Source organism: Canis lupus, chromosome 21 (genome assembly GCF_003254725.2).
Source record: "Canis lupus dingo isolate Sandy chromosome 21, ASM325472v2, whole genome shotgun sequence".
In the NCBI taxonomy this organism is placed as follows: Eukaryota; Metazoa; Chordata; class Mammalia; order Carnivora; family Canidae; genus Canis; species Canis lupus.
Window position 1 is genome coordinate 34,424,749 of NC_064263.1, and position 13,349 is coordinate 34,438,097.

Genomic DNA, 13,349 nt, shown 5'->3' on the forward strand with positions numbered 1-13,349 from the left:
CCTATTGCAAGTGAACACACACCCTATGTATATCCCGTGTCGATGTATGTTCTGAAAGGCAGCAAAGAAGAAATGTGAATTTAAAGAAGAACTAAGAGTCAAAACCTCCATTGTGTGTTTTAGGTCATTGAACTTGACTTCGATCAGTTACCGGAGGGAGATGAAGTTATCAGTATTCTGAAACAGGAACACACACAACTGCACATATGGATTGCTTTGGCGGTCAGTATTCATGTAACAAATATTTTTTATATGTTGGCTGGGAAAAATAATTTGGTTTCTGTTTTCAAATACAGTAATAGCCAGCTTGGGAACATGATAAGTAAATTGTACCATATGTATGAAAGTTAATTGTATTACCATTTATAGAACAAGAAGGCCAGTTTCCTAAATGATGTACTTACTCTACTGCTAAATTAGTATATGTTGGTAAAGGCAAAATCCATTTAAATTAAACAGTACTCTATACTGTGTGTTGGATTATTTATTAATTACTCAATGAAGACTGGCTTATAATTTGTAGATAATCAGGAAAAAACAAAGTGCCACCATGTAAACATTGTTACTTAACATTGTTTTCCATAACAATGTAACATTTCCTGAAAAGTAGTCTAGAAGGTGATTATATTCCAGGCTGACTCACAAAAGCCCTTTTGAGGGGCTTGTTTTTTTGTCCTGTTTGGTCCCTTCCATAACAGAAACCCTACTGGAGATTCTCAGGAGAATCACCTCAGAGAGTCTAAAATTCTAACACCATTCACCACCCCCCCTCCCCCAGCACCGACTGCCTAATGTTTCCTTTGTATGAGAACATCATATTGAATTATTCTGGTAATATAGTATAGCATATACTAAAATCATTTTTTCTAAGCAAGCATACCCCAGGTCACTTTTGTGTAAAGATAGATAGGAGATTCCCTTTATCATCTTGAAAGGAGAAGTTGATCTGGAATTGGACTTATATCTGTTGCTCAAGCCTAACTGTAAGAATTTCTTAGATATGGATTTACAGATAAATACTTTGTGACAATGGTGCCTTTCTGAAGTGTTAAGTTTTCCTGGTCTACAGAGAACAAGCCTTTAATGCTTGTCACACAGTGTTTAAAGCTAGAGGGGAATTTAGATTTTCTTTAGTACAAATGCCTCCAACAGAGCTTACAGGAAAAATGGAGAATTGAAGGATTAGTGTGGCACCTGTGGTAAAATTGATGAAACATTGTGGGCTGTAGAATGTTACAGAGAAAAGAGTATAGGCTTTGGGATTAGAGAGGCCTTTGTTCATATTCCCACTTGGCTGCTAACTAGCTGTGTGACCTTAGACAAATGATCTACCTTCTGAGCCTATTTTCTCTTCTAAAATATGGGGATGTTAGCATTTACTTTAAGAGTGATTGTACAGATAGAAATAAGTATATACAACTCCTGGCATAATCTGTGGCCCATAGTAGGTGAGTAAATGATGGATCTTCCTTTTAGTATTAATAAATGAAACAGATGCCCAGGAAAGTTATTCAGGAGGCCCAAAGTCACGGATAATTTTGATAGATCTAGAACCAGAACCTAAATTTTCTGTTTAGAATTCTATATCCCCCTCATCATTGCTTCTTCTCTTGGGCTCTGATTTAGTTTGAAATCAACTATTGCTGGGTAAGTAGCAATTTGGAAACATTTATGGTGATTATCATTTTTTAAATAACTTAATTAGGCATAGTTCACCTATAATAAGCTGCACATATTTGACATGTACCACTTGAGAAGTTTAGCATATTTCATACTTATGAAATCATTACAATCAAGATAATGAATATATCCATCACCCCCCCCCAAACCTTCCTCCAAACTCTTCCCCACCCCCCATAGTGCTCAGCCAATCCTTGATCTGCTGCTTTTTCTTTTAAAGATTGCATGTTCTAGAGTCTATATAAATGGAATCATTACAGTATGTATTCTTTCTGGTCTGGCTTCTCACACTCAGCATAATTATCTTGAGATTTATCCACATTGTAGCATGCATCAGTAATTCTTTTTTCTGCTGAGTAGCAGCTATTATACAGATGTACCACAGCTTGTTTGCCCATTCACCTGTTGATCAACAATTGAGTTATTTCCAGTTTTTGGCTATTAAAAACAGAGCTCCTATAAATGTTTGTGTGCAGCTTTTTATATGTACTTTAATAATTCTAATTTGATTCTTTACCTTTTAGCTGGAGTATTACAAGCAAGGAAAAACGGAAGAGTTTGTAAAGTTGTTGGAAGCAGCACGTATAGATGGCAATTTGGACTATAGAGACCATGAAAAAGACCAGATGACTTGCTTGGATACATTGGCAGCCTATTATGTACAACAGGCTCGGAAGGAAAAGAATAAAGACAATAAGAAAGATCTTATTACACAAGCAACCCTGTTGTATACCATGGCTGACAAAATTATTATGTACGACCAGGTAAATAAGTCAGACTTCTATGAATTTATGAAAGGGGGAAAAATACCACATGAGAGTAGAATGTGTGTTGTAAGCAACAGATTTTTTTTTTGAAAAGAATTTTTCTTAAAATAACATGGTTGATAATAAAAATAGTTGAAAAAAGAATTCCCTGTTAAAATTGGAATTTCTTTGGTTGTTGTACTATTGAAGTAATGTGGACAAAGTAGCATATATAAAACTTATCCACAGGTTGAGTCAGTAATTCCATCAACTCCAGATGAATTTCAAGCATATTTAAAAAAAAGATTTTATTTAAATTCAATTTAATTAATATATATTGTATTTTTAGTTTCAGAGGTAGAATTCAGTGATTCTCAGTTGCATATAATACCCAACCCTCCTTAATCCCCATCCTATCCTTCCACTCACCTCCCTTCCAGCAACCCTCTGTTTCCTAGAGTAAGAATCTCTTATGATTTGCTCTCTGTTTTCATCTTATTTTATTTTTCCTTCCCTTCCCTTCTGTTCATCTGTTTTGTTTCTTAAATTCTACATATGAGTGCAATTATATGGTATTAGTCTTTCTCTAACTGACCTATTTTGCTTAACATAATATTCTGGTTCCATTTATGTCATTGCTGATGGCAAGATTTTGTTCTTTTGATGGCTGAGTAATATTCTATTATATATATGTATATATATACACACACATATATACAATTATATATATGTACACATGTATATACATATATATATCTTTTCTTTTTTTAAGATTTTATTTATTTATTCATAAGTGACACAGAGAGAGAGAGAGACAAAGGGAAAAGCAGGCTCCCCTTGGAGAGCCTGATGTAGGACTTGATCCTGGTACTTTGGGGTCACAGCCTGAGCTGAAGGCCATCACTCAACTATTGAGTCCCCCAGGCATCCCCCATTATATATATTATATACACACATATACATACCACGCTTTCTTTTTATCCATTCATCTTTTAATGGACATCTGGGTCTTTCCATATTTTGGCTATTGTGGAAAAATGAACTTTTCTTTTTGTCATTGTTCCTTGCACAGAAGTCTTTCATTTCTGGATAATTTCTTGATTTGTTTTTGTTTGTTTGTTTCTTTATAAATTTATTTTTTATTGGTGTTCAATTTGCCAACATATAGAATAACACCCAGTGCTCATCCCATCAAGTGCCCCCCTCAGTGCCAGTCACCCAGTCATCCCCACCCCCCGCCCACCTCCCCTTCCACCACCCCTAGTTCGCTTCCCAGAGTTAGGAGTCTCTCATGTTCTGTTTCCCTCCCTGATACTTCCCACTCATTTTTTTCTCCTTTCCCCTTTATTCCCTTTCAATTTCTTGATTTGTAATTAAGAATTACCCACTGGTAGCTTATACACATATTATAGTTGATAAGAAGAATTTGTGTGATACTCCACCTCCTTCCTATATGGTTTTCATTTTAATATTACACATTCATGTTAAATTGTGGTTGGTCATTGGTAAAGTCAAGTCTAAGATGATGTATTGCTTTTCCAGAACCATTTGTTGGGAAGAGCCTGCTTCTGCCTACTTGAAGGTGACAAAATGGATCAGGCTGATGCACAATTTCATTTTGTACTCAACCAGTCTCCAAATAATATTCCAGCCCTTCTTGGTAAGTCATTTTTGGCAGCCATCTTAGGAAACTGTATCTTTCATCATATGCCTGTAATAATGTTTTTTTGACTGGGCTAGACAGCAACGTAAAAGAGCTTTACCTTATAAAAATGAAACTATCTGCAATGGATCATTTTTTCTTTTAAAGTTACAAAAATAGAGTATATACCAGTTAAGAGTAATTTGTTTTCCACTTCTTTTTTTTATATGTATATTATTTTATTGGAGTTCAATTTGCCAATATATAGTATAATACCCAATACTCATCCCGTCACCCTATTTGTTATCCACTTCTAAAGAGTCCATAAGCAATGTCTATTTGGACAACTGTAAGCTATTTTAATTGTTGTTTTATACCATCTAACAGGACTATTTTAAAGGCATAAAGTAATATATCCTTATGGGAAACAAGTTTTAGTATAAAATCATTTTCACCATTTTCAAGTATTTCTTATTCAGAGATGTATTTGATTTGGGTGGGTTTATATAGAACATATGAGACTTGTGTTCTTTAGTCAATGGATGTTTATTTTTAAAAATTATAGGTAAAGCTTGCATTTCATTCAACAAGAAGGATTACAGAGGAGCTCTTGCTTACTATAAGAAAGCATTGCGTACTAACCCAGGATGTCCAGGTAAGAGAAAAACTTCATTTTAAATAGTCTAAGCTGTAAATGATCCAACCAGAAATATTGAAGATTTAAAGGCAGTTGCTTATGAAGTTGGTTGTGAAAGATGATATAGGGCTGTTGATATGACAGAATTGAAATTTTTAAAAAATGCTATGTTTGATCCAAAAACTGAATAGCAGATCATATATTTTTTTAAGGATTTATTTATTTTAGAGAGAGAAAGAGCACACACAAACATACACGAGTGGGGGTGCGAAGCAGACAGAATCTTCAAGCAGACTCCTGTTGATGTAGGACTTGATCTCATGATTCATGAGATCATGACCCGAGCTGAAACCAAGATTTGGAAGTTTAACTGACTAAGGTCCTAGCAGATCATATTATAGTCTTTTTGCTTTATGCTATTTTTCTTTTTTTTTAATATTTTATTTATTTATTCATGAGAGACACAGAGAAAGAGAGGCAGAGACACAGGCAGAGGGAGAAGCAGGCTCCACACAGCGAGCCTGATGTAGGACTCAATCCCGGGACTCCAGGATCACGCCCTGGGCTGAAGGCAGACGCTCAACCGCTGAGCCACCCAGGCAGTCCCTTTACACTATTTTTCTATTGAAAATCTCATTTAGTAAATCTTATTGATAATCAACTGTGTGCCAACTGTGTTCCTGTTCTAAACCCAGGGAATGCAGCAGTGAAAAAGAAAAAGTCCCTGCCCTTGGGGTGCCTGGGTGGCTCAGTGGATTGAGCATCAGACTCTTGGTTTCAGCTTGGGTCATCATCTTGGAGTCATGGGACAGAGCCCCATTTCGGGCTCCATGCTCAGCAGGGAGTCTGCTGGAGATTCTTTCCCTCTGTCTCTCCCCGCTGTGCACATGTGTGTGTACATTCTCTTTCTATCTCTCTCTCTCAGGAATGAATAAATAAATCTTAAAAAAAAATCCCTGCCCTCATGGAATTTATAGATTATTATAAGTACTTAGGCTCTCACTCTGATAGACATAGGAAGTCATTCAAGGGCTTTGGGCAAAGAAGTAACAGTAATCTGACTATATTTAAAAGGATCATTTTGAGCTTCTGGATTGAGACTAGAGTCTGGGAGAAGGGTAAGGATAGAAATGGGGAGCCCAGGTGGAAGGCTGTTGCTGTCATGTAGGTGAGAGATGATTTCGGCTTGCACTAGAATGATAATAGTAGAGGGGGAAGTGACTGGAATATTTTGAAGGAAGAATTAATGGAGTAGATGTGATATGAGACAAAGGAGGACTCAAAGGTAAGAGTAAGAGTTACATTTTAGTACATTGAAAGATAGTTCAAGAGGAATTAGTTTTAGGTGTGAAAATTTAAAAATACCTTTTAGACCTACAAGTGGAGAGGTCAGGAGGACCATAGTTCAGGAAAGAGATCTGAGCTGAGGTAATTTTTTTTTTTTTTAAGATTTATTATTTATTCACGAGAGGCACACAGAGAGAGACAGAGACACAGGCAGAGGGAGAAGCAGGCTCCATGCAGGGAGCCTGATGTGGGACTCGGTCCCAGGTCTCCAGGATCACACCCTGGGCTGAAGGCAGCACTAAACCGCTGAGCCACCCAGGCTGCCCTGCACTGAAGTAATTAATTTGGAAGACATCAACATATAGATGGTGTATAAAGCCCTGAAACTATGAGGTCACCAGAGAAGTGAGTGTAGATAGAAAAGAGGTCCAAGGATGGTGTTATAGGGCACTGTGACATTGTAGAGTTTAGGGAAATGAAGAACCAACAAAAGAGCCTGAGAAGGAGCAGCCAGAGATGTAGGAGGAAAAGAATAAGGGCAATGTCCTTGAAGTAAAATGTAAAATGTTTCCAGGATGGTGTCAGACACTATCACATTCTGTTATTAGGTCAAGTAAAATAGGAATTAAGAATTGATCATTAAAAAAAAGAAAAAGAAAAAGAATTGATCATTGAATTCAGTAGCATATTAATCATTAGTGACCTTGATAAAAGCATTTTAACTGGAATGGTAGGGGTGAGATCCTTGGTGGAGTGCATTTAAGAGAAAATGGAAAAGGAAAGTTAGGCAGCAAGAGTTTTGCTATCAAGGGAAGAATAGGAGTGGATTAACAATTGGAAAGGAAAATGGAATCAAGAGTATTTTTTTTTAAGATGGGAGAATATATGTGAATGAGAATGATGTAAAAGGCAATATTTGATAATGCAGGAAAAATAGATGATTGCTGGAGCAGTGTCCTTAAATAGATGAGAAGGGGTAAGATCTAGTGTCCAATGGGGAGATTGGCCCTTCATGGGAACGTGGTGGAGTTTCAGCATGGCCTTGAAATTGGCTAGCATGTATAAGCACAGCTCTGAAGGAATGACAGTTTGTGAGTGTAGTCACGATATTGAAGGTCTTAATGAAACTTTATGCTCTCTTTAAAAATTGCTCTTTGAAAATTAGATATTGAAGGTAAAGTGTACCCCAGGAATCTTGGAAGACCAGAAAAATACCAGCGTTGTAGATATTGTGTTTAAGACGAGAAAGGGGACAGAGGGAGTATGGTATAATATCCACTGAAACCAAATTCATGATAGACCAAAAGATTTTATAGTGTAGTTATCCTGAGGTGAATTTTGAGATTTTGCAACTCATAGAAAATGTTTAAGCATTTTGTTTAATTCAAACCTGAAAAATGCCCTGGTTTGACAGCTTGAATGACTTTATTTTTTTAGCGGAAGTTCGTTTAGGAATGGGTCATTGCTTTGTGAAACTCAACAAACTGGAGAAGGCTCGTCTGGCATTCAGCAGAGCCCTGGAACTCAATTCCAAATGTGTGGGAGCATTGGTTGGACTGGCTGTACTGGAACTCAACAATAAAGAGGTATGTGAGTGAAAAAATTATTTTGTGACTGATCTGTTAGGCTCAATATTCCTTATCTAAAACTCTTTGAGGCCAGAGTGTTTTAAAGGTCAAGATTGCAGATAATAGAAATATAACATGATGCCTGCACTGCATTATATATAATGCCCAGGTATTAGGACCCTACCTCAAATGCAAACTTACATTTCTCTGTGAGGATGAGTGATGATTCACACTACTAGGATAACCGCACAATTTAGGTGAAGTTTGCTACCACGTGAGCTTGCTCTAAGATTACCAAACACCTTGTTTTTTTAAAGAAGTTTTTGGATTTCAGAATTTCAGATAAGGGGTTGTACAATATATGTCAGTTTGGAATGCTTTCCATTGCAAGTAACGGAAAGCCTACTGAGTGACTGAAACATAAGGGTTTTTAGTCGTCTACTAAACAAGCTCTCTTAAGGTCTTGGATTTGGCACCTCATTATCCTCAAAGCTAGAGTTTTACATCTTTCTGTCTGTCCTTCTGCAGTGTGTGAAGTTTCCTCCTCATGTCTGTTAACCTTATAAGTTGCAAGATAGCTGCTATATCTCCAGGCTCTCATTATTTCATCAATCTTATATATAGGGAGGAAAGGGAAAGAAAGGATCAACAGCTTTCTCTTAGAGCAGTTCTATCCCCATCATACTTCCCCTTGTGTATAGTTGTCTGACAGGGTTATCAGATTTTCTCAGTCTCAGCATTATTGACTTACGGAGCTAGATGATTTTTTGGTGTGGGAAATTATCCTATCCGTTGGTAGGATGTTTAGCAGCATACCTCACCTCTGCCCACTAAAAACCAGCACGTCCTCCCTGTTGTGATAATGAAAAATGACATTGCCCCCAGTTTAGGACCACTACCTTAGACTGATCTCCAGAGAAGGGGAATAGATCATCTTGACTGGTTTAGATTAATAATCTTTCATCCCCTGGGGTTTGAGAAGAGGAAGAGGCAACTTTCCTTCCTGAAATTAAAAGATCACAGGCTGCAATGTCTGGACTCTATTTAAACAGAATTATTAAGGGGGTTAAACTGGCTGTTGGTAATCCACAGACATCTGCCACCAAGAAGACAGCCAGGAAAAGATACCATAGGTGACTCTTTGTGAGGGAAGTTGTAACAGTTTAATTCACTATTAGAAATTTTTTTATTTCTGCTGAAGGTTGACTGAAATGAGCTGTATCTTGGTGTCTGAACTTAGATTTATATAACCTTATTTCTTCAGACTATAAAGAAAATTTTGAAAAAATGCTAATTAAGTAATGACCCTGTTGTTGCTTTTCTTTTAGGCTGATTCCATCAAAAATGGTGTTCAGCTTCTTTCCAGAGCCTATACTATTGATCCTAGCAACCCCATGGTATTGAACCACTTAGCAAATCACTTTTTCTTCAAAAAGGTAAGACAAGTCAATTTATTAAAGTTGTTTGCTTTTAAATCCTGTCTTGTTTTTCTGTTCTGCAGTTGATACTGTATTTTTTTTAACTTGGAAAAAAATTGACAATGTCAAGAGTTTTTTTCAAGTTAAAATGTATATTAGTTAATTTGGGGTGGGTATGTTTATTCATTCACTCTATTGATCCTTTATACTGTACCTAACACTGTAATAGAGACGTGGAGACCAGTAAGTTGTGGTTTCTGCACTCAGTTCAGTTTCATAGAAAACACAGACATGTAAACAAATGTAAATACAGAAATAAAGGTCTCTACCTTGCTGTGGTAGAGAAACGAAAGAGGAAGTGACCAAATGGTTAAGGAGGGTTTTCACCAAAAAGAAAAAGCTCTCGAACTAGATTTTTAGGAGGAGGTTTTTAGGTAGTTGAAAGGGGAAAGGGACAGATCTAGATTTAGTAAAAGCAGGGCATATGGTGGGCTCTCGTGATAGACGATGCATTGGATACAGATAGTGAGGCGCTTCTGTGATATAGGAGTTTGGACCTACTTATGCAGGCAACCAAGGAGTTGTTGAAGTTTTTATTTTCGCTCATTGATCAAGCTGTAATTTTTTTTTAATTTTTATTTATTTATGATAGTCACACAGAGACAGAGAGAGAGAGAGAGCGGCAGAGACACAGGCAGAGGGAGAAGCAGGCTCCATGCACCAGGAGCCCGATGTGGGACTCGATCCCAGGTCTCTAGGATCGCGCCCTGGGCCAAAGGCAGGCGCCAAACCGCTGCGCCACCCAGGGATCCCTAAGCTGTAATTTTTAAAGTTGCCGTTAATTCTGTAGAAACAATGGTATTTTTGATTTCTTGAATACTAAATCAAATATTTCATTGACAGAGTTTTTATACAGTAAGTGAAAGTTTTACTCACCATGTGGAAACCAGGTACTAAACTGTGCTAAGAACTTTAATTAAATAGCAGTTTAGGCAAAAGTTCACAAAGCTATATCAATCCTTGTTAATGATAGCATATCACTCTTATTATTGCTATAAATATGCAGTCAATACTTACTAAATACCAAGTACTATTAAAAATGAATTCCATGGGGGTGCCTGTCTGGCTCAGTCAGAAGAGCATGTGACTCTTGACCTCAGGGCTGTGAGTTTGAGCTTCATGTGAGGTATAGAGATTACTTAATTAAATAAAACTTAAAAAAATATGCATTCCATGAATCTGTAGAACAGTCAGATAATCCTGAGGTAGTTAATATTATCTCCATTTTGTGGATGAATAATTGAAGCAAAGGTAATAGCCAAAGGTCACACAGCTATTAACCATGATGCTTTATTCCCTCTGGCTATAGGAGCATACTCCTCATTTCTAATGAATTCTAATGAACTTATATGCTGTAACTTTTATAGTATGAAAAGACAACTATTTAGAGAGAAGATGGAAAGGTATCTTATAAGTACTTGAAGTGTTACTGTTTCAGATAAAAGTTACACAAGTATGCTTTTTACTAAGAAGACAAAGGACCAATAATCCTAAATATTTGAATACATATTTAATAATCATTGCTCACAACTATTAGGAAAGCTTCCTTGAACCAAAAGAAAATTATTCAATTTTTATTTTTTTTTCAATTTTTAATTTTTAATGCTAGTCACCCTTCCACTGCTGAAGAGAAAGTCTTGCTTTTAACATGCTCAAAACTTTTTTTAAATTTTTTTTAATTTATTTTTTATTGGTGTTCAATTTACTAACATACAGAATAACCCCCAGTGCCCGAAACCCATTCACTCCCACCCCCCGCCCTTCTCCCCTTCTACCACCCCTAGTTTGTTTCCCAGAGTTAGCAGTCTTTACGTCTGTCTCCCTTTCTGATATTTCCCACACATTTCTTCTCCCTTCCCTTATATTCCCTTTCACTATTATTTATATTCCCCAAATGAATGAGAACATACAATGTTTGTCCTTCACCGACTGACTTACTTCACTCAGCATAATACCCTCCAGTTCCATCCACGTTGAAGCAAATGGTGGGTATTTGTCATTTCTAATAGCTGAGTAATATTCCACTGTATACATAAACCACATCTTCTTTATCCATTCTTCTTTCGTTGGACACCGAGGCTCCTTCCACAGTTTGGCTATCGTGGCCATTGCTGCTATAAACATCGGGGTGCAGGTGTCCCGGCATTTCATTGCATTTGTATCTTTGGGGTAAATCCCCAACGGTGCAATTGCTGGGTTGTAGGGCAGGTCTATTTTTAACTGTTTGAGGAACCTCCACACAGTTTTCCAGAGTGGCTGCACCAGTTCACATTCCCACCAACAGTGTAAGAGGGTTCCCTTTTCTCCGCATCCTCTCCAACATTTGTTGTTTCCTGCCTTGTTAATTTGCCCCATTCTCACTGGTGTGAGGTGGTATCTCATTGTGGTTTTGTTTTTTTTTGTTTGTTTTGTTTTGTTTTAATTTTTATTTATTATTTATGATAGTCACAGAGAGAGAGAGAGAGGCAGAGACACAGGCAGAGGGAGAAGCAGGCTCCATGCACTGGGAGCCTGATGTGGGATTCGATCCCGGGTCTCCAGGATCGCGCCCTGGGCCAAAGGCAGGCGCCAAACCGCTGCGCCACCCAGGGATCCCTCTCATTGTGGTTTTGATTTGTATTTCCCTGATGGCAAGTGATGCAGAGCATTTTCTCATATGCATGTTGGCCATGTCTATGTCTTCCTCTGTGAGATTTCTGTTCATGTCTTTTGCCCATTTCATGATTGGATTGTTTGTTTCTTTGGTGTTGAGTTTAATAAGTTCTTTATAGATCTTGGAAACTAGCCCTTTATCTGATACGTCATTTGCAAATATCTTCTCCCATTCTGTAGGTTGTCTTTTAGTTTTGTTGACTGTATCCTTTGCTGTGCAAAAGCTTCTTATCTTGATGAAGTCCCAATAGTTCATTTTTGCTTTTGTTTCTTTTGCCTTCGTGGATGTATCTTGCAAGAAGTTACTATGGCCGAGTTCAAAAAGGGTGTTGCCTGTGTTCTTCTCTAGGATTTTGATGGAATCTTGTGTCACATTTAGATCTTTCATCCATTTTGAGTTTATCTTTGTGTATGGTGAAAGAGAGTGGTCTAGTTTCATTCTTCTGCATGTGGATGTCCAATTTTCCCAGCACCATTTATTGAAGAGACTGTCTTTCTTCCAATGGATAGTCTTTCCTCCTTTATCGAATATTAGTTGACCATAAAGTTCAGGGTCCACTTCTGGATTCTCTATTCTGTTCCACTGATCTATGTGTCTGTTTTTGTGCCAGTACCACACTGTCTTGATGACCACAGCTTTGTAGTACAACCTGAAATCTGGCATTGTGATGCCCCCAGATATGGTTTTCTTTTTTAAAATTCCCCTGGCTATCGGGGTCTTTTCTGATTCCACACAAATCTTAAAATAATTTGTTCTAACTCTCTGAAGAAAGTCCACGGTATTTTGATAGGGATTGCATTAAATGTGTATATTGCCCTGGGTAACATTGACATTTTCACAATATTAATTCTGCCAATCCATGAGCATGGAATATTTTTCCATCTCTTTGTGTCTTCCTCAATTTCTTTCAGAAGTGTTCTATGGTTTTGAGGGTATAGATCCTTTACATCTTTGGTTAGGTTTATTCCTAGGTATCTTATGCTTTTGGGTGCAATTGTAAATGGGATTGACTCCTTAATTTCTGTTTCTTCAGTCTCATTGTTAGTGTATAGAAATGCCACTGATTTCTGGGCATTGATTTTGTATCCTGCCACGCTACCGAATTGCTGTATGAGTTCTAGCAATCTTGGGGTGGGGACTTTTGGGTTTTCTATGTAGAGTATCATGTCATCGGCGAAGAGGGAGAGTTTGACTTCTTCTTTGCCAATTTGAATGCCTTTAATGTCTTTTTGTTGTCTGATTGCTGAGGCTAGGACTTCCAGTACTATGTTGAACAGCAGTGGTGAGAGTGGACATCCCTGTCTTGTTCCTGATCTTAGGGGAAAGGCTCCCAGTGCTTCCCCATTGAGAATGATATTTGCTGTGGGCTTTTCATAGATGGCTTTTAAGATGTCGAGGAATGTTCCCTCTATCCCTACACTCTGAAGAGTTTTGATTAGAAATGGATGCTGTATTTTGTCAAATGCTTTCTCTGCATCTAATGAGAGGATCATATGGTTCTTGGTTTTTCTCTTGCTGATATGATGAATCACATTGATTGTTTTACGGGTGTTGAACCAGCCTTGTGTCCCAGGGATAAATCCTACTTGGTCATGGTGAATAATTTTCTTAATGTACTATTGGATCCTATTGGCCGGTATCTTGTTGAGAATTTTTGC

At 37.5% G+C, this 13,349-nt stretch overlaps 1 protein-coding gene across 1 annotated transcript in view; it reads left to right on the forward strand.

The window, feature by feature from the left end:
- CTR9 (CTR9 homolog, Paf1/RNA polymerase II complex component) overlaps positions 1–13,349 on the forward strand; it is a 33,758-nt gene that overhangs the window by 1,341 nt on the left and 19,068 nt on the right. The window contains exons 2-7 of the mRNA XM_025459482.3: positions 124–222; positions 2,205–2,444; positions 3,969–4,086; positions 4,634–4,723; positions 7,430–7,578; positions 8,889–8,996. Coding sequence (XP_025315267.1) covers positions 124–222; positions 2,205–2,444; positions 3,969–4,086; positions 4,634–4,723; positions 7,430–7,578; positions 8,889–8,996 — 804 coding nt within the window. The remainder of the gene's footprint in view (positions 1–123; positions 223–2,204; positions 2,445–3,968; positions 4,087–4,633; positions 4,724–7,429; positions 7,579–8,888; positions 8,997–13,349) is intronic.